Source organism: Periophthalmus magnuspinnatus, chromosome 21, assembly GCF_009829125.3.
Source record: "Periophthalmus magnuspinnatus isolate fPerMag1 chromosome 21, fPerMag1.2.pri, whole genome shotgun sequence".
NCBI lineage: Eukaryota > Metazoa > Chordata > Actinopteri > Gobiiformes > Gobiidae > Periophthalmus > Periophthalmus magnuspinnatus.
The window spans coordinates 21,714,060-21,741,740 of record NC_047146.1 but is presented as its reverse complement, the minus strand read 5'-3'; the positions used below and the strand labels follow the sequence as shown (position 1 = coordinate 21,741,740).

General features: G+C 36.5%; 2 protein-coding genes across 6 annotated transcripts; one reads left to right on the top strand and one right to left on the bottom strand.

The window, feature by feature from the left end:
- The first annotated feature begins 104 nt into the window (after positions 1 to 104).
- On the top strand, positions 105 to 5,316 carry dnajb2 (DnaJ heat shock protein family (Hsp40) member B2). Of its 2 annotated transcripts, XM_033987615.2 has the most exons (11): positions 105 to 322; positions 936 to 1,021; positions 1,113 to 1,222; positions 1,306 to 1,359; positions 1,455 to 1,568; positions 1,666 to 1,737; positions 1,835 to 1,961; positions 2,052 to 2,122; positions 2,614 to 2,901; positions 4,346 to 4,415; positions 4,564 to 5,316. In XM_033987615.2, exons 2-10 carry the CDS (start codon positions 957 to 959, stop codon positions 4,372 to 4,374), a joined length of 930 nt encoding a protein of 309 aa, XP_033843506.1. In that variant the 5' UTR covers positions 105 to 322; positions 936 to 956; the 3' UTR covers positions 4,375 to 4,415; positions 4,564 to 5,316. The 2 variants fall into 2 exon arrangements, with proteins under 2 accessions (XP_033843506.1, XP_033843505.1); XM_033987614.2 differs by lacking the exons at positions 4,346 to 4,415; positions 4,564 to 5,316 and having other exon boundaries at positions 2,614 to 4,198.
- Positions 5,289 to 27,681, bottom strand: ptprna (protein tyrosine phosphatase receptor type Na). 4 transcript variants are annotated; one of them, XM_055230548.1, is made up of 24 exons: positions 27,370 to 27,681; positions 24,195 to 24,245; positions 19,751 to 19,861; positions 18,797 to 18,914; positions 18,389 to 18,530; positions 17,697 to 17,889; positions 17,464 to 17,610; positions 16,954 to 17,076; positions 16,469 to 16,509; positions 16,155 to 16,390; positions 15,705 to 15,791; positions 15,551 to 15,630; positions 14,815 to 14,879; positions 12,971 to 13,180; positions 11,571 to 11,834; positions 10,528 to 10,675; positions 10,293 to 10,366; positions 9,753 to 9,830; positions 9,505 to 9,624; positions 8,020 to 8,186; positions 6,972 to 7,025; positions 6,794 to 6,858; positions 6,205 to 6,278; positions 5,289 to 6,124 (listed from the first exon to the last, which is right to left on the bottom strand). In XM_055230548.1, the coding sequence occupies exons 1-24, from the start codon at positions 27,443 to 27,445 to the stop codon at positions 6,053 to 6,055; spliced, it is 2,796 nt and encodes a 931-aa protein (XP_055086523.1). In that variant the 5' UTR covers positions 27,446 to 27,681; the 3' UTR covers positions 5,289 to 6,052. The 4 variants fall into 4 exon arrangements, with proteins under 4 accessions (XP_055086523.1, XP_055086525.1, XP_055086522.1 ...); XM_055230550.1 differs by having other exon boundaries at positions 11,571 to 11,786; XM_055230547.1 differs by having other exon boundaries at positions 17,446 to 17,610; positions 27,370 to 27,628.

Here is a 27,681-nt window from a genome sequence, read left to right as displayed (position 1 = left end):
CTGTATGGACCGGAGGGGGCGCGCGTGGCCGTCTCGTTCACTCTAGTAGTTTCCAGACGCTCGTTTTTTTCTCTGGTCTGTGACGTCATACGCACGCACTGGTTAGTCAAAGGGGGAGTGACGACCAAAACACTTGTTTGGCCTTTGGGAGCTGTGGAGTTTACTACAGCTGACTAACGGAGCGTTGTTATTGCTGTGTAATATCAGTAGGTTCACGGCGCAAAGAGGCATATCAAGTCAGTACCGGGTCGTCACGCAGACCTGGAGACATTCAGAGGTATTATCGCGGACACCGGGGTAAAGTTGGCCGGGAGACCTAACGGTAAGGTCCAAGTTGCGACCATGGATCTATTAAAATAACGGTTGCAACTGCCGCTACTGCCGCAACTTGCTACTACTGCTAAAGCTAAACCTAACCTTATTAGGAAACCACGGAGTCTGGGGATAAGCATATTCTGTTATACATTGATCATTTTCTCGTGTAACTAACCCTAGCTTGATTTAGCGTTAGTACGTGTTCGGCATTGGTTTCATCTCTATAGGAAAAACATTTTATTTCCATACTAAGCCTAACAGTTGTCAAATGCCAGGGTGCTGGGAATAACGTTGTAATAATAACCGTGTTAACGCATGTCACCGTCATGGGGGGCATTTAAAGTTAAGTTTAGTTGTTTTAGGTCACGTTGGAAGTCCCCTCGGCCCAAACTGTGCAACCCACTAATGAGATTGGAATGGAAGCTACTAGCAATGTGGCTATGGTGGCCTGGTGTAAACAGACTTAAGGTTTGGGGATGGGCAATGAAGCTAATAGTCATTAATTTATTCTTACCTGAACACGTGGGTTACCTAAATTATCAATTTGGAATAAAACACAGGCATGACTCGCGTGTAATGTGTCCCTAGGTTTATTTATTATGTTTATTTTTTCTTTACAGATTTTTTAATTTCATTGTAAAATGGTAGATTACTATAAAATCCTTGGAGTGCCTAAAACAGCCTCACAGGAGGACATTAGAAAGGCGTAAGTGCAATGTTCATCTCAAATAAGGTCCAAGTTGAATTTCTTTCTCAAGTAAGGTCCAATGTCTTTCTTGCTTTCTGTTTAATGAAAGTTACAAGCAACTGGCTCTGAGATGGCACCCTGACAAAAACCCAGACAACAAGGAAGAAGCAGAGAAAAAGTTTAAAGAGCTTGCTGAAGCATATGAAGTTTTGTCTGACAGTAAGTAACTAGGACCACTGGATTTCTTGGTCTTTGATGGAAAAAAACTTCCTCTTATGGGTGATGCCTATTTCCTTACACAGAGAGTAGACGTGATTCCTATGACAGATATGGAAGTGACAATGTGCGACACACAGGTAAAAAAACCCAACAACACGCACACACACAAATTAGGTGATTGTTTAAAATTTGGTTTGATTTTGATGACCCCATCATGCATTTATTTTGACAGGGTCAACCAATGCAGACTTCTCAGATTTCCCAGGATTCACTTTCACATTCCGAAATCCAGATGATGTGTTCAGGGAATTTTTTGGAGGCCAGGACCCATTTGCTAACTTCTTTGGTGAGCCATACATTCAATTCAAGTTGATGTTGACTATTTATAAAAGACTGGTTAAAAAAGTTTTCCATTTATTTACGTTCTTTTGTTTCTGTTTTAGATGATTTCCCTTCATTTGGCTCGTCTTCCCGTATGGGTCCCAGTAGGTTTTTCTCCTTCCCTTCAGCAGGAGGTACAGAAAATATATAACAGCATAAGTATTAAATGTATTAATATAAATATTAAATGTTGCTAAATACCAATTTTATATTTTCTTCAATGTGTTGCAGCGGACTTCACATCCTTCTCTATGAGCGGTCTCAGTGACATGGGCAGCATGGGTGGAGGAATGGGCAACTTTAAATCAGTTTCTACCAGTACTCGTATTGTAAACGGGAAACGTACGACTACGAAAAAGTACGTTTTAAGAATATTAATATTTATTTGTTCATGACATTTATGTTGATAATGTACACAAGTTGTAATTTGAACCATTTTTGCTTTTAGGATCAAGGAAAATGGACAGGAAAGAGTGGAAATTGAGGAGGATGGCGTTTTGAAGTCAGTTATCATAAATGGTAATTTGTCATCCTTTTCGTATGTGTACAACAACACTGAAAATGATTATTACACAATAGTGTTGTTCAGTATGAAAATATTGGTATGAAGTGTATATATTTTTATTAATCTGCATATATATTACATTTATAGATCTGTTCAAGCAGGTGTGGTACAAAGATAATGATAGCTGCCATTTTTTATAGAAGAGGAATTATAAAACATTCAAAAACAAATGTCATCAGTGTCAGAACAATATCAAAATAATGTCCTTGCCATGATAACACCTAGTATCGAATCGAGACAAAAATCACTGGTATCATCCATCACTATTGCACGATAAATGCCTTAAATAGCCTAGTTATTAATAGCTAATTATATCTTCAGAATTGGGTTTTAGTAGATACGTGATTCAAAATCATATCATTATCATCAAAGACAAAAATGACCACAATGCGGAAAATTGTTTAGGCTCATCTTCTCAGTCCTGGCTGTATGTTTGTTGTTGCAGGTGTGGAGGATGAGATGGCTCTTGCCCTGGAGCTGAGCAAAAGAGAGGGTCATCCACAAAACCCACAGATCCAACAGAGACCTTCCAACTTCTCTGAACGCTCTCAGGGCAGTCATCCTTCTGCTACTACAAACCGCTCGTTCAGCTCCGGTGCGTACTTTAACTACAGCGACCGTGTGAGAGATGGTCTTGATGATGAGGACGATGAAGACCTGCAGATGGCGATGGCGTACAGTCTGTCTGAAATGGATGCACAGCAGAGGGCAAACGTTACCGACTTTTTATCAGGTGCTGGGGGCGGGGTTAAAGTCAAAGTGGATAAAAGGGTTAAGAATGCAGTAACTGTAGATATTGTTAACAATGATGTCATAACTGTGAAAAAGGAGCATAGCATGACTTTTCCTCCGGAGTCTCCTGAAAGATCAGGCAGCTCATCAAATACAACGTCTAATGTCACATCACCAAGTCATGACAGTGCCACGGAAAATGATATAACGCAGAAAAACACAGAACATAGCAGCCTGAGAAAGAAAAACAAGTGTGGCTGTGTTGTGTGCTAATTCGGCAATATTAGTGTTTTCTACCAAATGTGTGCCATCTTTTATAGTTGTGAAAGTAACATAAACTAACTGATGAATTAAAACAGGTATTTTTTGTGAATTCCATATAGATGATTGCTTTGTGGAGTAGTGGTTTTGGGTTTAAATTACACACTGATGTCAATATGATATGCTGTATCTAATGTTGCCTGGCTTTTTCCATTTGCCTTGGATCCAGAATATACACTGCAATACTTTATGAAGATGTGATATCTCTGTATGTAAAATACAGAAAGATATCATTTTAGACTTGACAGACAATAGGTGCATAGGAATTGTTGCCAAAATAATGGGAAAAAAAAAAGCAAAACTCTTATGGTCCTCAGTCAGTGTCTGAAGTGAGTGTTTTCTGGTTTGTATTGTGAAATAGCTATCATGAAGCACAAAAGTACAATTACATTAATGAGTGAATGTTTTTTGTTTTTTTGAGATTTAAAATATTTTGTGGGTATAATTATTTGCAGTGAAGGTTTAACTTAATCTGAGCAGCTCTAATAGCATAAATAGAATCAACACTACAATGTGCAATATATTGTTAATTTAACTGCTCTTATGCACTTTTGCTAAACTGTTTTATACAAAATAAGGCAAAAAGAAAATTAAAAGCTGTTAAGCAGAATATAACTTTACATTTTTTGTACCTTTTTTGCTTAAAATTACATTTTTATATGTATTTTATGTTTACATTTCTTGTGATGTGTCAAACAAGTGCCAATTAATGGGAAAAGGAGGGGTGAGTTTATTAATTATGAATTATTAAAATGACTGATATGAGCATTTGTTCATTGCTGATAAGCCTGCTCTACTGCTAAAAATCATGCGATGCTGCTCAAGGAAATGATGCGGAAATTTGTTCAAATTGACTTGAATCAAAATGCTGATTCCCCTCAATGAGCTGCTATTGCTCACTCCAGTAATTATTTAAGGGATAGTGTTATACAATGTTTTGTTAATGTTTCTAAAGAAAATAAAAACTAACTTATGTATATTAGTTGTCACAATTTATTTTGTATTGCTACTGAACAGAATGATAACAGAATGTGTACTGTCCAATGCTAATTTGTCACCTATTGTTACACATATCTTTATATATATATACAAATAAGTCTAAATGTTGGTGCTTATTGTTTCAGAGTCAGACTTCGAGGCCTTCACAAGCTAACCCGATTGGCTCATGCTTCTGTGCCCTAACCCTGCCCAGAGGTAAACAAACAGTGTGACGCTGTAGTAGAAACATATCTATAGACCCCATAGGCACACCCCATCCTGCTTCTCTTCAGATTTATATAGTATCGTAATTTTAGAGTTTTGTTAATGTCAAAAATATGATATGCTACATTTATTTCTACAGGTCAAAAATCCCATGGTCTTCCCAACATGACATCTACCTGCTTAATGAAACTTTAAAAAGACATATTTGTGCAGTATTTATGTGTGGATGTATGTGTGTGTGTGTGAGAGAGACTCTAAAGAATACACTGGAGATGATGTATTTATAAACTATATTGTACACCGGAAAAACTGTTATCTCTAAAAAACAGTGACATCTCTAAATAATGATAAATTATTTAAACAAAAAATAGAGCAGCACAAATAAAAGTATGTTTTGCTGACTATGTATATATTTTCAATTTAATTTACTGTGTAATGTTTTTAATAAACCACAGCCATCACTGGCTCTAGACTTTCTATAGATTTTAATAAAACGATAATTAAAATATAATACTATTTATATGCTCAAAAATGAATCGTTAAAATGGTGTATTTTAAAAATCACAATACCTGGGTTATGTTTGCTGCGTCACAAAAACTGTTATCTCTAAAAAACAGTGACATCTCTAAATAATGATAAATTATTTAAACAAAAAATAGAGCAGCACAAATAAAAGTATGTTTTGCTGACTATGTATATATTTTCAATTTAATTTACTGTGTAATGTTTTTAATAAACCACAGCCATCACTAGCTCTAGACTTTCTATAGATTTTAATAAAACGATAATTAAAATATAATACTATTTATATGCTCAAAAATGAATCGTTAAAATGGTGTATTTTAAAAATCACAATACCTGGGTTATGTTTGCTGCGTCACATCACAATTTTATTTAGGTCAAGTCAAAAATACATTTTTATAGTCATTTTCTATCTGTCTGCTACATGAAAAACAATCATTGCAATGAATTATTTACGTCAAATCACCATGATGTTCATACTTACAACAAAACAAACTATATTGTGAAATCAATAATGAGAGGAGAATGTGAATCTGGTACTGTGGGCACTGGTTGTAAATGAATTAAACAAATAAAAGTCATATTTAACCAACATGTAAAACACACACACATTGACATCATTGATTAGCCAAAAACAGTGAAACCCAGACATGAACCCAGTTAGTTCTGCTATAGAGTAATCAAGCTTACAGGAAATAGACAGATGTCAAAAAGGCTGATGATATGAGTCTGAACAGGTTTTTGGGGTTGGTCTCCTGTCATATATGCGTTCTGTTGCATACTCACCATCACAGGCACAGTGTTTGGATATTTGGTCAGACAGTACGTCCAATTTGATTTTTGATAGAACAAATATGTGCTATAATCTAATCTTGTATACTGACATTTTACATTCCACATTTTCATTATAATAATTTTTATCAAAATATGATTCAAAATAAATTCGGAGACAACATGCCAAAAGCAAGAGTGGTACAGAAGTGGCAGTCTTATTTACAGGAATGGCCCGACACACACGACAGGTTGGTACAATGTTTGTCCTCATGGATATTAGGAGCATGCCTGTCTTAAGTCCACAGTGTCCCATATCACTGCTGCTGTTGCCTTACTGTGGCAGGGCTTTCAAAATGGCATTCACTTCTTCAGCTACAGCAGTCAGAGCAAACTCAAATTGGTCCTGAGGAAAAATGTGAATATATCAATGGTTTACAATCCAATGTAGACAGGAAAAGCGTCTTAAAACCCAAATGGTCTTACTTTTGTACGGACTAGTCCTGGTCTCTGGTCCCTAATGTGCTCTAGAGCAGCTGCAATGTCAATCTCCTTCACTCCTGAGGACAAATAGGACATATAACTCAGGTGTTGGCAATCATGCTTTAAAACAATGCCACCTAGGAAACTGATGCCCATGAAAACACATTTCACAATTTTTATTTTAAATGGTAATTCATATATCATATTTTTTGCTAATACTTCTACCGCTTGGCCCTTAACAAAATACTGTTTATCTAAAAATTGCTACATTAATTATCCATGGGTTTCAGAATGAAGAAAAATTAGAACCAATGCCACAGCAATTAAAGTTACACTATAAAAATTACACTATTTTCTGATCTATGTTATAATGTTGTTTCTCATCACAAACATAGATGGAGTTGTGTTCACAATTGTTAAAAACACAAACCCTGCATATTTAGAGTTCTTCCCTCAAACTGAAAACATTCTGTTCCACCCTGTGACTCCATACACCTTCACTAGAATAATTTGGATAATTTCAGTCCTTTGGAGATGTAGACAGATTGTAACAGGAAGTTGATATCCATGAATAGCTTTGTTTTTTACTCACCCTTTGCCATGCGGTTCAACACCATGTCAATCAGAATGTATGTGCCGGTTCTTCCAGTGCCATCACTGTGTAAAAGATAAATACATGCACTTTGTACCTTTCATTATGCAAATATACTATTAATGAATAAAGAATACAAGTCAGTAACACATGTACTATCGATGTACTGTTTTCTTACTTGCAGTGAACGATGATTGGACAGGATCGTCCTCTGTAGCATTTATTTACCTTCCTGAGAAGAAAATGAAAATAAAAATGCAAACCTAAATTTAGTATCATGAAAAGTTATAAAAATTTCACTATTAGTAAATTATGAATTACTTAAGTCTTTCACTTTTCACTCATTTCTGCTTAGCTTTTAGCGCTAATGCATTGTGGTCCCAGTGAAAGCAGTGGGGAGGTTAGTATATAATGGAATGGGGAGAATAGCTAATGAATGGAAAAACAGTAGAAGTGGAAATGGGGAAACGTGAGGTTTGACTGAAAAAGACATGGTTGAAAAATGTTTAAAATCAGAAAAGAGGAAGTCACAGATTCACTGTCCCTCCTGCAGTAGCCAGTCACACCTGCCAATGCTCATTTTTGTGACTATGCAACTGGAGCCAGAGTACTAGCTGCAAACCACAAAAATGACACTGGGAGATGTTCAGATACAAACCCATGGACCTGCACACAGGGAGAGAGAGAGAGAGAGGAGAGAAGGGAGAGGACAAGACGTGAAATGGGGTTGTAATGTGGAACAGCCAGAGATGTAGTACATATGAGATGAAGAAATTATGATTTGAGAGATGAGGAACATGGAAAATATATGGAGCCGAAATGGAAAATCACTGAGACACCACAATATCTGAATAACTGTTGACATTAACTGGTCAGGCAAGAGCAATTTGATTTTACAAGATAACTTACATTCTTGTATATGTGTCTTGTTTAAAATAACTTCTTAGAATACAAAACAGTGACCATAATAACAATAAGTACAGCACACTTTGGTTAAACAGTTACATTTTCATATACTTTATTACCAAGTATTAATTCTGATCCTTTAGTGTTTGTCTTCAAGATATCAAATTATTTTTAAGTTAAATAAATGGTAAATTAATACAAATTAAAGGTTGATATTTTGTCCTTAACAATAGTGGTCACTATAAGAACTGACATGGATTTACAAGTGTTGTACAAACTGTTCCCATGTCCGGTGGGGTGTTGTCAGTGAAGTGTCTTACCTGCGGAAGTCCAGCAGGGGGCGTGTGGAGGTCGGGATGCCGTCAGCGGGCCAGCTCAGAAGATGGAACTGGGTCAGGGTTCTGGTCTCCTGGGTCTGGACGTTTTTCAGGTAGAAGCTTCGCACCAGGAAATCCTTACACCAGATGTGCTCAGACACCAAGTTCACCTGGAGAAGAGGTGGGAGATTGAGAAATGACACTATGATACATGGGATTGAGAAGTGACACTAACAAGGGCAATCATGAAAAGGGAAAATGTAGTGTTTTATAGCATTCATAGTCATAGTTTTGCTTTTCAGTTTGCAACTATTCTCACAAATTATTATTCAATGCTCTGTGAATATGTTATACTAACACACACAACGTTTTGTCAAGGCATTTCATTGACTTACATTTATTCCTGGAGACTGATCCAAACTTTAACCATAATTAGTTCTATAATCTTAATCTAAACCCCAATCTTAACCTAAATTAACCCATATATTATCATGAACCAATTTTAACAATGTGTAGTGTACTATACAAAAACAACCCCCAGGGGGCGACATAGATTACGATAGATCTTTTGGTCTTTAATTGGAAAATCAGTGAGTAGTAACATAAAATGTAACAGAGTTACATTTAATTGGGTAGCACATTAGACCTTCAAAATATACCTTCTACTCAAACTTGAGCAATATTGTATTAATTTGGGACTACAATGAGTATTTTTGGTTACTCTTCCCACTGTTAGTGTAATAAGCCGTATGTTTACATGAGAATTTGAAAAGTGACATTTTTAAACCATACTTTATAGTATATTTTTACTTTTATGTCAGCTTGTATGGTAGGGTACCAGATTGGGGTTATCAAAAAGGACATCTGTTTAGGAGCAAAAAAGTGGCGATGTTTGTACTTAGTAACCGGAGATTCTTTTGGTGACTGAAATTAATATTGCAAATGTGTGGTATGTGCCTCCTGGAGTCTGCGGTCCTACCCAAGGAAATTTTGAACAAACTGTGTGTAATTTGCTGTATGCCATTGCATTTTAGAGATCTACAAAGCCACTTAAAAATGTAGGTGCATTTTCTGATCAAAGAAACAGTCAATCTCCTCACTGTGAGAGTGCACAGAGGTGAGGAGAAGTGCCGGTGATTGTGTCTGATCAAATGAGCCAAGACTGTCGACTGGTAGAGAGTGAAAATCCTGAAGATTTTGAGGTACTACCTTCTGGACCTTTTTGTGTGTCCTAAAAGGAGGACATGTCCGGGGAAAAAGAGGTCATCTGATCACTCTATTGTATGGGCTTTTTTTCTTTACTTACAAATGATTTAAATCACTACATTTTACTTCAACTTGAGTGATATTTTTGAATTATTACACTTTATTTATAGTAACTCTCTCGAGCACAGTTAGACTACCCTTACATCTCTGCACACATGCTGGCTGCTACTACAATGTGCAGTAAGTGTAATGACAGGTAATACATTACAGGCAGAAGTGTACCTCATAGATGTGATACAGCGATGATCCTTCGTCAGGCCAGTAGCGCTCACACTGTTTCTCTCCATCCTCCACCAGCGCTGTCATCATCACTATCACCGTGCAGCCGCTCTCCCACACCATCTGTGGCCAACACATAATGTACACAGCACATGCACAGACACGTCACATTAGCACATTAGCAGGCAGGGAACACTGAGCTATGAAAAACATGGTACAGAGAGGTAGTTAAAGGGGGAGGGGGGGCAGACCTGCCAGAAATCAGTCACAGTATGAGGTAGAGGGCCCTGGGTAGCGATGTAGGATGGCTGCCGGGGGTCATGGTCAAACTGAGGAGAAACAGAAAAAAATTGTAAAGTTATTTAACAGCAATTTTGTGTTCAAAGCTGCTTTCTGACTGGATAATCCTCTTAAGAGCCAAAACACCACATCTGTACAAAATATAACTCGCCAATAGATGTCATTTGAAACTCAGCAATACAATTTGGCCATTATGTCCAATGGTTTTGTAATTAAAAATAAGTCAGCATTGCAATTGTCACCAATAAAAGCAATATTTGATTTGAACATGTTTATACAGTTCCTTTAACTAATACAATTAACTATTTCCAATAATTTATTTGGTTTGAATGGTGTTTATTATTCCTACAAATCCTATTACTTCATTAAACATGCACTGTTTATTTGTGCATCTCATTACATTAACTATTTATGCCCTCTTTAACTACAACTTCATGCCTCATCAAAAGTTATTATATTGAGATGCAGTATCCACATAAACTATTTCTTACAATGATGCTGGCATTGATGTAGTCCTGTTTACTGGGGTTCATCTCTGTCTTCAGCTTCACTCGAGTGTGGTCATCTAGAACAAAGTCATATGCCAAGTCAATAAAAACAAATGAATAAATAATGTGGCCTTTAGACATTGTGGAAAAATGAGAAGTGCAAGGGACTTTTTTTTCTCCTGTGCTTTTACTTTTAAATAAGGAATGTGAAGAGATATTTGTATATAATTGTACTTACAGGGGAGGGACACGGCATATCTATTTTTGTCCTTGTTGATTTCTTGCTGACCCACAGCGACAGAACTGGGCTCAGCCTGATAAGAGCAAAGCGCCTCCCACTCTTTCTGAAGACGGTCCTTATTTCGCAGGTGGTCCTCCATGTACGCCTAGGGAGGAAAAATCATTTTACTTATACTGTTTATAAGTTAGCTAGTAGCATGCTTTATGTGCCTTTTAAGCAGCAAATGTATGAAGTCCACTGGCAGGTGAGTGAAAAAGGCAGCTGTTTGTGCTAAATACTGAAAGTTTAAAGATAAGGGTGAGGACAACTGAAATGGATGGAGATTTGCCTGTGTGTTTACATTAACGTTGTATCATGTCTGATCATTAACATGCATTGTCCCAATCAAATAAAGAAGCATTTGAATTATATCGATCAATCTATCGTAGTTAAAAAAGCACTGCTGCTACTGTCCACATACTGTTTGTGCATTGTAGTTCGTGGTTTGTGATTGCACTTTAGCCAGGCTGTCATGGCATAATTATATTGACTGGTTTTAAATTGGGCTTTACAAGCTTCTCAAAGCAGTACAGTAAGAGACCATTAACCACTCACTTACAAACAACGTGGGCCAGGTGGAAAATATTTACTGGCCAGAGCTGGGACAGAGCCATCAACTTTCTGGTTATAAGAAGACTCAACTAGTCACTCTCACTACATAACATCAATTCTGGCACAGGGCTGATGATCTTGTTTGTGCTCATTTGTGTATTTAAAACACATTTTCCAAACACTTTGGCACATCACTACTATGATTATACTTTTGTGCACTGGGGTCGATCACCCAAGCACAGCCAACCAGCTGCTATCGGCGCTTACTTCCAGGTTAACGAGAAATAATGATGCTTCATTATTCATTATTAGCCATACACAGCATGCTGCAGTCCCATTTTGTCGAAAAGTGCTACTTTTACAAGACACTCTTTTGGGGGAAACACGGTATCTACTCATTCACAAAAAAGTTAGGTACCCCAGCTTTAAATGTATTTGTACAGTTGTACCAGTATCATATGTCCAGTGGAGATGTCCATGTTTGACTGAGCCGGCTCTTCACTCCATGAGGGGGTGGAGCTATGTGTGGAGGAGGGGCTGTGCTGTGGCCCGTCACTGAACTGAGAGGAGACACTGCTGACCCGGGATGTGTCGGTGCCCCTCCGTCCCCCAGCTCCGGTCCCAATGGGTGCTCCTGTCCCGCTGCTGACTCCGCCCACACAATCCTGACGGCACAGGGACGACTTAGAGGCCATGTGCTGCCGACATAGCTCCTGAGTAAACACAAAATATGACTAACCTTAAGCAGCTACTTCTGATACTGGATCAATATTCTTTCTGTTCACTCTATTGTATTTAGGAGGTAGAAATTACTGAATTGCACACAGGCTGCTTTGAGCATTTAGTTGGCCTTAATTGTAACCTAACCTAACCTAAAACAACAATAACTCAACCCATAAATTATAATAAGAAAATATACAAAACAGGAAGAGTCATAAATTAACACTTGATCATTTTGAAAGACATTTTGAGGATTTTTTCGTCACTTTGATAACTATGAGTGACCATGAATTTAGTAGAAGCTTATTACAAACAACCTTTTTAATGAAGGAAAAATCAAGAATTTTATTTTTCACTGGACAAATACTAACTAATACTGTAGCTTTAAGTGTCTGCAGATATCCAGTATCAACTGATGCCAGTACAGAGACTGAAAACAGCATTTATTTCCTTTAAACAAAAAGGCAAAACTGATCTAAATGTGTCATGTAGTTGTTATTTATCCCTCAAGTAACTACAGCACAAATTTGTATAAATAAAAGTTAAAACTTTATGAGATTTTCTGGGTCTTATTACATTATGTTATATGTCCAAAAAGGATATGGGCTGAACCAGTATTTGGAAGCTGATATTCGATCCAGCAAAAGTTTCAAGTATCAGTGCTGATATACTATACTAGTATCGGATTGGTGCATCCCTAACAAATACTTGTTGACCCCATACATTAGGTTTAAAATTGTATCTACAGATAGTTTCAATTATTCATGTTTTATATGTATACTTGTTTCTTTTGTTTGTTTTTTTCTGCTTGTATTTTAAACAAGGCGCCCGTGAAAAAGTGAGCCCAACTGCTCTTATTGGGTTCCCCAATATAAAAATAAGATCAAATTAAAAAGAAAAGATACTTAACCACAAACTTTAATCAAGCTCGATTTTTTTTCCATCCTTTGTGATAGAAAAGCAAACTCACTGACATTTATACACTGTAAATTCAAAACGTGTGCTTATTTTGTGTTATTAAGCCTGTGTCAGTTGATCATTGAAAATGTTTACTTCATTTTTCCTCCATTTTGTAATTTTGCATTTCTGCTGATGCAGTATTTAAAGCGTTTTGAGCATGTTTTCTCACCTGATAGTCGAAGTGTGTCTCTGGTCCTGCTTCTGGTCCGAGCCCAAGCTTTCCATTGGCCACCTGTTGAGCGTAATGCCGGAAACAGGCCACAGCCATAGCCAGCACAAGCACCCCTCCAACGATCGCCATGGAAACTAGAGTGATGACCGTCCCACTGGAGCCCTGGATAACCCTGGTCACCTGTGGGAGACCCCGTGCATCTGTCCTCTACAAAAAAAAAACATAAAAGAAATTTAGTGCAATCTACTACACTGATCTGTGAAATATTATCTATAATAAATAATGTATTTCTGTTTCGGTTTCATAATAAAGGCAAATTAGGACTGTTAGCATAGCAATTAAAGCAAAATATGATATCTTTTGAATGGAAAAAAGTCCTAAAAATGTTGCATAAAACAAGATGAAACCCATAAATACACACTGATAGAAATGTTAATGCTTTGCCAAGAGTGTTCCACATTTAAACATTAAACTTTCATTCTTTCATTTATTCAATTACAGGCACTTTTATTGCCAAAAAATATTTGATTTGATGGAGTCACCTGTTTGTCTTCATAGACTGCTTTGATGCCATTGTGTCAACATTTGTTATACTAAAATAAATATATTAAAAAGTAATGCCCCAATATTTTTTTTTAGCATTGGGGATCCAGCAGTCCTGTGAAAAAAGCATTTCATGATCAAGCACAATGCACTAGTTGCTGCCATAAATCTCACTTTGTTCTGAGTGTCCATCTTTCAGTCACACCATGTTTTCAATTACATGTTGTACAATATGGACACTATACATTTGGACTCTTGTAATTTACAGAACGAGATGAACATTCGTTATCATCCATGTTTTAATCAAACCAATCTATTGCTTCATTACTGATTGATTGGGAACATAATACATCAAAAGCATTCTGCATAGCTACTGGTTAAAACTGTAACTGCCCTGACAAAACTGACAAAAATAAAAAAAATAAAAATAAGAAATCATTTCAAGATAATAATATCTTAATTCTTGTAATATCTCCACTCCTGATAAGTCCTGGTAGTATTTCCTGACTCTTTGGTTGGATAAACAGTGTAATGAGGTTAATGACACCTGTTGCCATAGCACCCGGATCTGGGAGCCTCGGCGACAAAGGATAGGTGGAACAGATACAGCACCATGGCAACACGTGGAATATTCTCTGTCGCCGCGGTGATTTGATCAAGCCATTTGCCTTCGGGGTGGCACGCACTCACAACCGCGCACATTACCCGACTATTTTCTTTAAGGGTATGAAGAGAAAATGTTGATCTTTTGTGACAAGAATAAAGCCCTTTTCACACAGACAATCTTAGGCTGCAATGCCATTCAACAAAACAGGATAACATGATCATAACATTCCAACGGCAATTTCTTATTTCTTTACTTAATTCACATTGTTGAATGTATGAGTTGGAAAAATACAATTGACATAACTATCATGGCAATTACATTTGTCTTTGGTGATGGCTGCTGACTAATCAACCAGAATGAATCTTATGAAATGTATCTTAAAAATAATCAGAACATTAAGCCTGTCAAAATAAAAATCTGTATACAACTAAAGCAGTATCCTGTATAGTATTCTATATACAATATACGAAAATCTATTGATGATGAGAATGTAAAAGGGTTTTTGTAATTTAGTTATTGTGTGAAATTGCGTGAAAAGTCCCAGCTAATGTCCTCCTCCAAACATGTAAAATTAATAGAGGGTGACATTATCTAGTTGCCTTGACGACTGCTCCCTGTGTTACAGATAAGAGCAGTGAAAAGTGAAAGGAAATTTCCCACAGAGACTTCCAGTGTGTGGAGATATACGTACCTCGCCCACTCCAGTCTGGACAATCTTCAGGCCTGTCTCTGTCTCCAGGAAACTCTTCTCTGCTACTGTGAGGGTAAAAATACAGGAAAAATTCATTTAGCACTCTTGTAGTTTAAAAGCCTCATATTACACTATTTTGTGATCTATGTTATTGTTTCCTCATAACAAAGACGCCCGCAGTTGAAATACAAGAAGAACTCATTTAGCATCCTTGCAGTTTAAAAACGAACTAAACAATGTGTGGCAATGTGTCGACTGATACTATCTGCAAGCCTTATTATACTGTATTTAAAAAGGTAAAATTGTAGACAGGGCCGGAAAACTTTATTTAGCTCTCTTGTGTTTAAACATGAAATAAAGAAGCTATCATGGGTTTGAAGGCTAAATTGTGATACTTGCATAAACTACACTCAACTAAACTAAAAAGAATTAGCAAATGGTACATTTTTATGGATGAATATTTATCATTTGTTTTAAACTTTTGCGTCACCTGATTTATGCTTTAATGTTAATGCATATTTTAAAATGTCAAATACTATACTTAATGTTCATTCAAAAGTATTCCAACATTTTTTTTAATTTAATTATTTTTATTTTTAAACACTTTTTTTTTTAAGTTAAATCCCGAGTCCTATTGCTACATTATTTTGATTATCACTTTATATATTGGTTCCTACATTAGTACTACATTCATTCGCAGAAATTGTTTTCATGGGTTAATGTTTTGTCCCCTCACCTGCTTTAGCTGCCACCTCTGCAGCTGTCATGTTGTGTTCATTCTGCCTGAGGCGAAATGTTAAAGCAGGACCCACCACACTGGAAACACACATAAACATTATGTCCTTTTTCCACAAGAAGCACTGTAATACTTTTTACAATGTTATGTATACCTGATTTTTATGAAACTGCTGGTGGCCAGGTTTATTTTACTGGCCAGTAGCTCCAATAACTTCACTCCCTCATTCAAACCCAATGGGCTGCAAAAGAATTGGACATGGTTATTTTTCATAATGTTGCTTGTCACGATCATCTTTCTAATTAACAGTGATGCACACAGGAAGATATATTACAATATGTTTTACCCATTGTTCCTTGGACCATGTTTGAGTCGTTAAAGATGAGTTTCAGATTTAATTTTTGGTGTTGATGTACGTGGAGGTATTCTGTTTTAGAACTCGCTGCTAATTCTTGTTTTTTTTTTTGTACTTTTATTCTCAACCTTTTTTCCACATATGGCCATGATGTAATATATTACCTCAGAAACTATTCCACCAAACCAACAAATTATTTAAGCCATATGCATATGTGTATTTTATGGCTAACATTCACATCCAAATTACCTCTGGTTGGTGACAATGTACCCATACTCTTCCTTGGCTCCTGTGCCTTCGACCAGTAGAGGTTTTGGCCCAGTTTCAGAGAGGTTTGGTAAGGAGGGAGGGAGGGGAGGCCCTGATGTTTTTGCTGGGGCAGTGGCAGGAGCCGAGACAGAAGAGCTGGCAGGGGGGGCATTTGGGGGGACAGGCACCGGACCAGGCTTTTCAACTTTACCTGGGGCACTGTCTGTTTTAAGATGCTGAGGGGAATAAAGATAAACTTTGGTTGAAAGAGTGTAAAGAATTCAATACAGTTTAAGAATACAAGAACCTTGTACCTCTTTGAGAGACAGAAGGTCTTTCTCTAAAGGACTGGTCGCTGAAACAGACAAAATAAAATTAAAGTTTGAAAAAATGCACAATGTAACTTTAATCAATTAATTAATTAGTTAATTGGATTTATAGAGCACCTGTCAAGACACCCAAAGTGCTTTAGAGTACATTATACATTCACTCCACTCTTGATGATGGCAAGCTACTTCTGTAGCCACAGCTGCCCTGGGACAGACTGACTGAAGTGAAGCTGCCGTCACCAAAACCTCACACACACACACACACCCACACCCCCACACACTTCCACACACATATACACACACCCCTAGTGCTAAATACCAGAAGAAATGCACAATAAGTTTTTTATATATTTATACATATTTACTATATTATAAATCTGGTCACTTTAGATAGTCCATTTGGGTAAAACCAAAAGAGGAGGAGCACATATCTCTAAGGTATTTGCTGTAACATAGTTGAGACTTTGTACCTGATTTGTCCTGTGCCTGAAGCAACAGTATAAGGGCCAGTTTGTAGATCTTTTCTTGACTGAGCTCCCTGGGATCAACTCCGTGACGCTGCAAGACTGCTGACATCCTCTGAAGCAAGCCATCTGGTGCAGAGACAACAATCTGTTAAACTACAATCAAGAACTGTCCTGAAATTAAGAGAAGTTCCACCTAATATTTATTTAACATGATTATATAAGTTCACTGATCGGCTGAATCTCTCACTCTGTCACTCACACAAGACATAACGGAATCTGACCAATAGGAGCGAGAAGGGGAAAGTAGAGTGATTCTGATTTAAAAATATGATGTATTATTTTTCAACATATAGCTACATTAAACAGAAAAGCATTACATTGAAAGTGATCTTTACAATTAGGTAGATTGTCACAGGGATAGATTAAATAACATTCATAACACATTTTCTATTCACATATTGCCTAAGCCTTAGATACACATTTTATATAATTAACCAATTAGTGTTTGTTCACCATTGTTTTCATGCATAGAGCTGAAATCTTGAGGAGCCTTCTTGCTTTGCACTGCTGGCTGTCTGCCCATCCCAAGTCTCTCCTCAGTGGTATAATCCTCCACATAGTCCACAGGTAACTCCAGCTCCAGGTCCTCATAATAGAGACCTGTTTAATTGCATTACAATCTATTACTATTGCACTTTAATTATACATGCAGTAATTAACTTCAGGCTGTCTTAATTGTGTCATACCTCCCGGGCTCATGGGGGCAGCTCCTCTGTGCCTGTATGAGGGTTGCCCGGATGCCAGATACACAGACAGAGCTTCTTGCAGCATCTGTCTATCCCGCTCTCTCTCACGATTTGCCTGTGTACGGGATGAGGGACGGGCATATCCACCTCCTGGGCCAATCAGAGACCTCTCCACTTCATCCTGGTATCTGTGCTGTAAAAAGTAAATATATAACTTAAATAGTATGATCATTCATTATTATATATTCTGGTTTTATGGTGTGACTACAGACCAGTACAGACCAGTAACCAGTAACTATGGATCTTAAGCAGTTGTACCCTGCACAGCAGCTACTCAATTAAAATTAATGCATTCATAATATTTATGAATGCACACATTTAAATTTATTTAATATTTGAGCAACACAGTTCGAGTACGAGTATCTTGTGTGAACAGAAAAGATAAATTATAAAGCACTAGTGTCGGCTGAGGGCAGTTTCTTTTCAGATAGCATTTTCTACAGTGCCACAGGGATACAGTAATGTGCATTCATAACGATAAATAGATTCCATAATTTTCCTGCTAAATTATTAAAAGACATTTGGGACTCAATTCAACTAATGTATTTTACAATAAGGAGCAATATCCATGCACAATAAGCATTAATTTTGTACCTTTGTACAAATGTGTTAGCACGTGAACAGTTGTGCACCTGGTGGTATGAGTATGGATCGACTGAAGCTGCCTGCATCCTCAGAGGAGACTCAGGGGGCTCCAAGATCATGTAATCCAAATAGTTTCCACCAGGAGGAGACGAACTGGATTTGTGGTGATGAGAGTTCTGGTGTTTGGGTCTGAAAATGAAGAAAATATATATTTTAAAAAGCAGGTGAAATATAGATTTACATATCAATCATATGTTGTTTTGGCGATGTCCAAAATCCTCCAAATGTGGAGGATTATACCATTGTGGAAGAACACAAATTTTGGGTTTTGTTTGTCTGGCTCATTAAAAAAGACTCCAGCAGAGTTACATAAGCCCATGCTCACCTTCTGAAATTACCACCTCTTATTTTAGAATGCAGTGTATGTAACTATTTATTTTTTTGAGAATACTTACTGGGGGTATGATGGCTGGGAAGAGGATGAATTTGGTTTTGCTGCTTGTGTGGTGTGGGGAACTCTCTTCAGTTCTTTGGATAAAATATATTGTGTGATGTCATCTTGCCAAGACAAACCTGCAAATGGTACACAGAATCCAAAATTATAATTTAATTAAATTATACTGTAAGTATGATTCTCTTTCTCTCCCTCCAATTATCTCAGGGCAAAGATAATATTGTTAAAGAGTAACTACCTCGCTTGGCTAAGGGCTTATTGGTTTAAAATGCTGGAAAAATGGGCAGAGAACAGGCACAGGGGTGAACTGAGGAGAGTGGCTGACGGTTGATTGACATGGGGAAATTTTCCACCAACAAGTAAAGAGAAGGGTACAACAGACTGCTGCAGAGTATATACAGCAATATTATTACACAAAAGTGTTAAAAGGGTGTAGATAATCAATAAGACGCTAGCCAAAGTAACCCTTTTTTTAACTCACTCAATGCGTATGAATTATTTTAAGACATTACCTTATCTGACATTACATTATCTGACAATGACTAACTGAAAATATTGCAACATGCATTTATCGAATTTTTCTATTCAATAATGATTTCTTATTGATTTTTAATATTATATAATGGTTAATGGTCACATTTTTAAATAGCACTTTTCCACCTTCAAGGCACTCAAAGGGCTTTACATCAAGGAACCACTCACATATCCATACACACATTCATACACTGGTTTATGCAGACACTGGGGGCAAGGTGGGCTAAGTGTCTTGCCCACGGACACAACAATAGCACTCATTTGTGAAAGCTGGAATCGCACCGCCAACCTGTGGGTCAGTGGACAAACACTACCAACTGAGCTACTGTTGCCATTACCATAATAATAAAAGTTAAAATTACAAAACAACAAGACATAAAATGTATTGAATGAATAAATAATAAATAAATGAGCTCTTTACCTTGTTGCATGAGCTGCTTGAGTACCTCCTGCATCCTTTTCAAAACAGGGACTGACACCTGGTACTGAACCTGGTCCTGCTTTGAGGTTCGGCACTGACCAAACAGCCCATCTGCAAAAATATTAATAATAAAAATGTGTTTTGAAAAATATACTTTGTTCTTTTGTGCTTTAGAATTTCTAGCGTCTACAAGTCTGCAGTTATGAGTCACAGTTTGGTCCTACGCACACACAGGTTACAGCCTCTCTAACAACTTGTGAGACTTACGACCGACTCATGCCACATTCATCTTAAGAATGGAAAAATAATACAGTAATACAATTGATTACATAATTAGTTTTCCTGGAAATCATCTACTTCAAAGTTGGATTTCTATTTAGCAGTCCTGACACAAATTACACACAGACTTGACAGACTTTTTCACATGCAAATTGGAGACACAGGGAATATTAAAATTAAAGGTGGGCGATATTGCAGAAATGAATAACACAATATTTTACAATAATTTCAAGATTCAGTTATATTTTTTTATTTAATCAAGAGGTCCACAGGCAATCACCTGGATGGAACTGATTAAAAGTCTGTATTGGTTATGTTCATGATATCAATACTTAAAGCCATTTTTATTTTGATAATGAAAAGAAAAATACAGTTTAATTGAAAATCAAGACTGATCAGTGTGATTTACTTTTTGCTATATATACAAGCACTAGATTTAAGTATCAAACAAATGTGAAAAGACTGTAAAATCCCCCATAGTATAAACACAGACATCACTTTATAACCTTACCCAGTATTCAAATGCTGCATATGCTGTTACATACAATTTAATAAATTATTCAATACATTTCCCACCTCTAATTAGATTGCATGAGTTATATTTTCCGGCAAGAAAATCAACTAGAGAATGTTTTAAATCCAACCCAGAAACCCTAAAAACAGACTGACACAAACAGAGAAAGAGAGGTAGAATCCATGAGCCATATTTATATTCAAATATTGGTGCAGAATTTTGAAAGTATGACACAGCTTTGCGACTTGAATTGAAGCGTGTTTTATTTGGTGCACCGATGAGTCACCACAGCCATTCAGCACCACACTTCTTCTATCTAACACGCTCTATACCAAACTGCTAGAGTCAAGTTCTGAAGTGCAATCCTAAAGCGATTACTACGGATTACCTCTTCTCACAGCTGCAAATGTGACGTAAACCGCCTCATATTTTGACATTAAGAAGCGGGATCTTGCCAGATATCTTATTTTAAATGAACTGATCCCTTTAGGCTATTTATAAAGCCACTTCTGAATACGTTGGGTATAAAATCTTGTTTATTTCAGGCTCAACATGTTTCTTGATACTTTAGTTTGTTTATGTGTGTTTCTTAATGTATTATGGTGCACTTTGCACATATTATAACTACAAATGGCAATTAAACTAACTTAAATCAGCTTGATTTATACAGGTATCTTGTGGCTTGTTAACCTATTTACTGATTTTTATATATATATATATATATATATATATATATATATATATATATATATATATATATATATATATATATATATATATATATATATATATATATATATATATATATATATATATATATATATATATATATAATATTTGCCTAGCACTTCAGTGACACTTGACTCAATTCAAGACAGACAAAACACAAATAAAAGAAACAGATAAAATAGAAGATGTAGTTATTTTGTTAACATTTGCTTGTGTTCTTTATTCAGATAAGTTGCCATTCAAAATTATCTAATATTTTTTAATACAATGTAAAATGTATTGACCATCTCAGAGTACATGTTTGAAAATGTGAACAATACCCCTCAGTTTTGGGCAAGTAAACGACAGATTCTGACAAAGTAATTCTTAATTATTAATAAAAGAAAAGTTGAGAAGAAAAAGTTAACATTACACTACCAAAAAGTACAGATGCTATATGCACTGTAATACTGGTAAAGTATAAATATTGGGTGGTATTCCCTGTTTGGTGATGACACAGAGGAGGTGTGTAGGAGGATGAGAGATGTGACGGCACCACTGCATGCTGGGATTGGATTGGAGCTATTTTTGGAGCCAGGGTTATTTCTGTTAATAGCTTTTTACAGGACCGGAGGAATGCACCCCTGGATGAGAGGAATTTGATACAGAGCAATCTAGATATAAACGGAGCACATCTGACTGAATATTACAGCAATGCATTCATAGAGGCAGTTTGTTAAACATTATTATCTCTTTAACTTCCACAATTTATATGTATCTACATTGGCCTGAAACTGTCAAGAATATACACAACTCAATAACAATGATAATGATAATGATAATGATAACAACAACAACAACAATAATAATAATAATAATAATAATAATAATAATAATAATAATAATAATAATAATAATAATAATAATAATAATAATTTATATTTAACATTTTAAATGAGTTTGGGACATTTTCATTAAGATTACTCTATACTTTTCTGTATTGTATAATAATTTTGACATTTTGACATTATATAACTCCACCTTAAAGCTTCATATGTGATTGAATTGCATTGCATGAACATACATCTCCCCTGTCTGGAGCTGACCTCACAGCACAGTGCAGACAGGGCACTAACCAGCTCTAATGTCCGATCGAAATGACAAGATAAAGAAGTTATTCGATCTCAAAACAACATAATGCTATTACCATGGTTCTCCTCATCTGCCTCTCCTTTCCTCACCGAACCCTTTACAACCACTCAACGCAAGATAAAGTCACAGCCAACTTAAACAGTATACTTCAACCTATATGTTAGGACTGCGAATTAATCTAAAATCTGTGTGCATTTGACCCATCCTTCAATGTCACTGGAGTGCCCTGTTAGGAGGGTGGACACATCTCCAGATATTGAGCTCTACTTGGGTCAGGACCACTTTAACTGGAGGATTTTACCCATTGTGTGTGACCCTTAAGACCATTCTAAAATTCTTGCATTAGTTTAGCAGTCTTCTCTTAAATGCTAACACCCTTGCACATGTTTATTTTCTCCAATAAATCGCAAATCTAAACACTATCAGTTTGCCCTACCATGTATTCACTACCCCTGTGTAAACGTCCAAAGACTACACCATTTTAATTATGCATTTCCTGACAGCATCTGTAAAACATAACACTACCTGTCCCTTCTGATGTATTCACTCCTGATCATATTTATAACTGTCACTCACAAATAGAACTCCAGCATCTTCAAATCACTATGCAAAACATGTCTTGTATGCATCACTGGATCTTGTCATTTATAAATGTCAGATAAAATCCTTGTAGATGGACACTTGTCTGGTTCTGGAAGTCTGGGAATAAATTATGTAGAGTGCTGCTTGGTTGCTTCAGTTAATAAAGACCCAAAAGGATGAATTGTTTTTCTATAGTTTTTTGTTGTTGTTGTCTCTTGTGGGCTCGGAAACTCAATTACTTTGGTTAAAATACTATGTTCTGCTTTGTTACTGCACAAAGGATTAACCCGGAAATATCACAAATGCATATTGATGTCGTGCCCTGTGTCTACGCCGGTCCATTTAGTATTCCAACCAATGTGCTCCGTGCGGCTGTGTGCGTAAATGCAATTTCAAGAGACGTGCGTAAGTGTGTGTCCATGACTCATCACTGTATTAGCACAACAACTGTGGGGGTGTCGACCTCACCGCGATGATGTCAGCGTTACCATGGAGACAGCGGGGGGACGGGGCGGGGCTTTGACCGAGAGGAGGAGGAGAGGAGACAAGGAGCAGGTGATGAAGAGGAACACGAGAGGTGGAGTGATAGAAAATATGGATGTCTGTGGAGTGGGTTTAAGTACTGTTTCTGGAAAAGAGTAAATAACTGTGCAATAATGGAGTGGTTCTTAAGCATCTGGATAGTACATGAAACAGTACATGATGTGTGCAAAGATTAGGGCTTTTATGGTTCAAAGCATGTATGTGATTAGAGATATGATTTTTTTGCTGTTTTGTTTTGTTGTCTTTTTCTTCATCCAAAACGATTAAAAAGATTCATATAATAATTCACATCTGTGAGTGTGTGCAAAGACATACAAGCTTATAAAACAAATAATCCAAGCAGTTTTTACTGAAATAAAATGGTATTTATTGTTAAACTTTGTAAACATAAAAAAAATATATATATATCATCTATTGAATTAATTCTGCCTTCAGCCCCTTATTAAAGTCATTTTCACATAGGATGGCATTTCAATGACATATTTTCTTACGAGGTAACTGAGAAATGCAGCATAACAAGCAACAAGGGGGTCATATTAATTAGAAGAAACAGGTGCGGATTCTATAGTGAGATCTGTATTTGCATATATTGGTATTTTGCAGACAATATGGTCCAAAATATAAAAAAATCTACAGGTGCCTTAGAGGGACAATATTCACACTTACCATCTGAGCAGAACTGTTCCCTGGTGCACAGTTTTCTCTCAAAAAGGCAACCTGGAGAGAGGATAAAAACACAGGTTACAGGTAAAATCTATCACCGCTATCTCCATGGAAACAGCTCCCATTAGAAAACCAAATGAAACAAAAAGTACACTTAACCGCGCTTAGTCACCGTAATTAGCCCTTCAGCTCATACAGTAGCATTATAAAAAGTACTCCAATTGGCTGCTGTTATAAAAGTCAACCCACACAACACTTTTTGAAAAGCACACAAAACTTCATGTTATGACCAGAAACCCATGACCTTTTTGGAACATTACATTATAAAATGTATTATCTTTTTATAGGTAATGGAAGTTTGTGATCTTTACAACACTGTTAATTAAATATGCAATGATTTATAAACAAACAAGATTCAATAAGATCATATAAATACTTCAATTTATGTTGACCTTCACATTCAGATTTATAACCACTTTATTTTTCATGTTTCACTACAACAACAAAAACACTTGGCATTAATTAGTTTATTACAGACAAAAATAATGCTTATTTATTTAAATTTTAATTACATTTGCTCGACTAATTTCTCAAATACTCAATAATAATGTAATAAAAAAATCATATAGTGACCATTAATTGCCCCTTACAATCAGAAACCATTAGTTCACAACTTAATTCTCAAATAGTTCCATGCAAAATGTTTTTACATATTAAACGGCACAACCACATGTTTTTTACTTCACAATATCTCATCATAGCGGAGGTACGTGCTAACCCAACAGCCGGAGTAACAACATTTGAAATGCAATCCATTTCAGTTTTATTCACAGTAATTGCGTATATGGTGTCATTTGTATCACCGCTGCATCAAAATATATGTATTCATTTTTTGCCGTTTCGTAGCTTCTTATTTTGGGGCTCGTGAGTAAGACCTGAGATGTACCGTGGGAAGGAGCAGGTGGCTGGTTATAGATAGCGGCCAAGCACAATATGCAGGGATAGAGCTGCCTGCACTATTCTGTTTGGGTACACAGGAAATGCATCTAGTACAAAACTGATGGTAAAAATATATAGTGTTTGGAGACAGCAAGTATGGAGGAAAAGCTCCACAGGCTGCATGAGTGGGTGTCATATTACTCACATGCTTTATAACTTCTCAGCACTGCAATGAGACCTAAACAAATACTTAAAAATGTGCTCAATTTGATCCAAACTACAGCTAGATTGATTGACATGACAATAAACTAACTAAAAACACTATTAAAATCCAAACATAAACATTAACAATATAGAACCATGAACATAGAAAATAGTTCAACATGATATTTTGTTTCATAAATTAAAAAAATAAGCCATATTAGTGTGCTAAAATGTGAAAATATTACTATACGGAGATACTAAATTTGGTGATAGATTATTGATATTGTGGGCTACTGTATTGATATATTGCTAAGAGTATTTTAATGGTGGATTTTACAGTTATTTTGTTTGTGTAGGTAGTGGTTTAACAAAAATACTGGTGCTAAACTGCTTGGTTCATAGCTGTAGAATATATATGTGGAATATATTGATGTCTGCATGTACTGCTAAATTGTTTTATTTATGAGGAGCTATGTGTCGTATATTGCCTTGACTCATATGGGACCCTGCAATTCCGAGACCTATTATATAATATCGATTCATTATCAGTGAGAAATCATTTGTTTCATTCTGTGTGCACTGACTCCAAACTAATGCAGCCGCTACAGGGCACAAACAAGTGCTGTCTTTTGCTAATTAAAGCACATATAAATGTGGAAGGGTGAGACAGGAAGGGTGACTAGTGTATGCCAATATGCTAATCATTAATAGGGTACATTGTTTGCTGTGTAGGATGGAAAAAGCTGTTCATGTTCAAGCAAGTTATTGGCTATTTAATTTTGTCATAAAATGTGCAAAAAACCCTGCTCATGCATTACTCTGGGGGATGAGACAGACATCTGCTAATTGACAATCACATGTGCATGCAGACAAACTGGTTTACTCATTACTGTTGAGGACGTCACTGCTGTTTATGGAGCAACAAGCTATTTGACATTCATTTAATGTTCTTCAATGCAAACGGCCTTATATTTCTGAAGACAGTTATGTACAGTTAGTCATGACAACAGAGAATGGGGGAAGGTAGAGGAAGTGGCTCCCTATAGGGGGTCGGCTCAATGTAAAGAGATGGACAGCTGGACATTTGAACGCACAGCTAATTGTGAGACCAATTTATGCCAAATAACTCAAAACCACCCAAAAAATACGTTTCACAATTTGTTTCTATCTAGGCTGCAGAAATCTTATAGACACTGATACTATTGTGATATTTACTTGATCAAACACTGAAATGGTATTGGGGATAATAAACATTTCATAGCGGTAAAATGCATGTTTAACTGGTTTAAATCATTTTGTCATACAGAGCCAAGTAATCACACCACGCTCCCTGTGTGTGTTTTGTTTTGTTTTTTTGTTGTTTTTTTTTTTTTTTACATTTTAACATACCATTTGCACAGATTCTTACAACAAAAAACGTGTCCAGTATGGTACACTATTCTGGCCAAATATAATGGGGGCAGCGCAAGGGTAAAATAAATAACATAATGTATGTCACAATGTATTTATCATGCATTCAATGATAGTTAGTGTAGAGTATTGAAAATAAATATATATTTTCAAAAAGCTTGATGCAGAAATTCTAAAAAAAGAGACAGAAAGATAGATGGGTCAGTAAAGGTTGGAAACTTTTATCCAGTTAAACTTTTTCATTAGTAAACAAACTGAAGGGATATGTAAGGATTAGCTGTTATTATCCCACTGGCAGCCAATACCAATCAATAGCCAATACAACTAGATTTTTTTCCCAACCAGGAGCAAACAAACTGCCTCTGAACATTTGTCAATTTTAGACAGAATGTTTCTTTCTCCAGACTCAGTGATCCAGTTATGTTTGTTCATGATGTAGGCTGAAAAACACTGTAACATTTATTTTGATCCAGTGTTATATGAGTGTAAGTTACAAAGCCAGTTTTCTTGTGCATTTTGAAGGATGATGCGTATCTGTGCAAAGACCTAAGCTTTAGGGCAAATGTGCAGACAAATAATACAAGAGTAGACTGATGATTGAGACTATCCATCTGTGGCATCTTACCGTATTTCTCGGACAGTCCCACTGGACACAGCGCCGCGAGCAGCAGCAGCGCGCGCCATGGCTGAAGCTGTCTCATGGTCCCTTCAAGCCTGGCACCAGCAACAGCGGAGGCAAAGAAGACGGAGGACAAGAAGATGCACAAAAAAGATACCGGACCCTTTTGTTGTGGTCCCGTCCCCCCCGTCAATGTACCCCAGGTTTAATTCAGATCCCCATATTGTAAAACTAGATCCGCAGCCAGCGTCGAAACGTGTCAAAGCCCCATGTGAGGGAGAAATGGGGAATAAATGTCTTAGAAAAGTGATTTCTGAC

Bases quoted from the DNA above. Each gene is read 5' to 3' on its own strand.
- dnajb2 (XM_033987614.2), top strand. From the start codon at position 957: ATGGTAGATTACTATAAAATCCTTGGAGTGCCTAAAACAGCCTCACAG. The intron at 1,360-1,454 runs GTAAAAAAACCC...TTATTTTGACAG, and splicing joins TGACAATGTGCGACACACAG to GGTCAACCAATGCAGACTTC. The intron at 1,569-1,665 runs GTGAGCCATACA...TTTCTGTTTTAG, and splicing joins CCCATTTGCTAACTTCTTTG to ATGATTTCCCTTCATTTGGC.
- ptprna (XM_055230547.1), bottom strand. From the start codon at position 27,445: ATGAGACAGCTTCAGCCATGGCGCGCGCTGCTGCTGCTCGCGGCGCTG. The intron at 15,792-16,154 runs GTAATTTGGATG...ATTCTTTTGCAG, and splicing joins TACATTGTCACCAACCAGAG to CCCATTGGGTTTGAATGAGG. The intron at 10,367-10,527 runs GTAAGTACAATT...ACTTTGTTCTAG, and splicing joins ATATGCCGTGTCCCTCCCCT to ATGACCACACTCGAGTGAAG.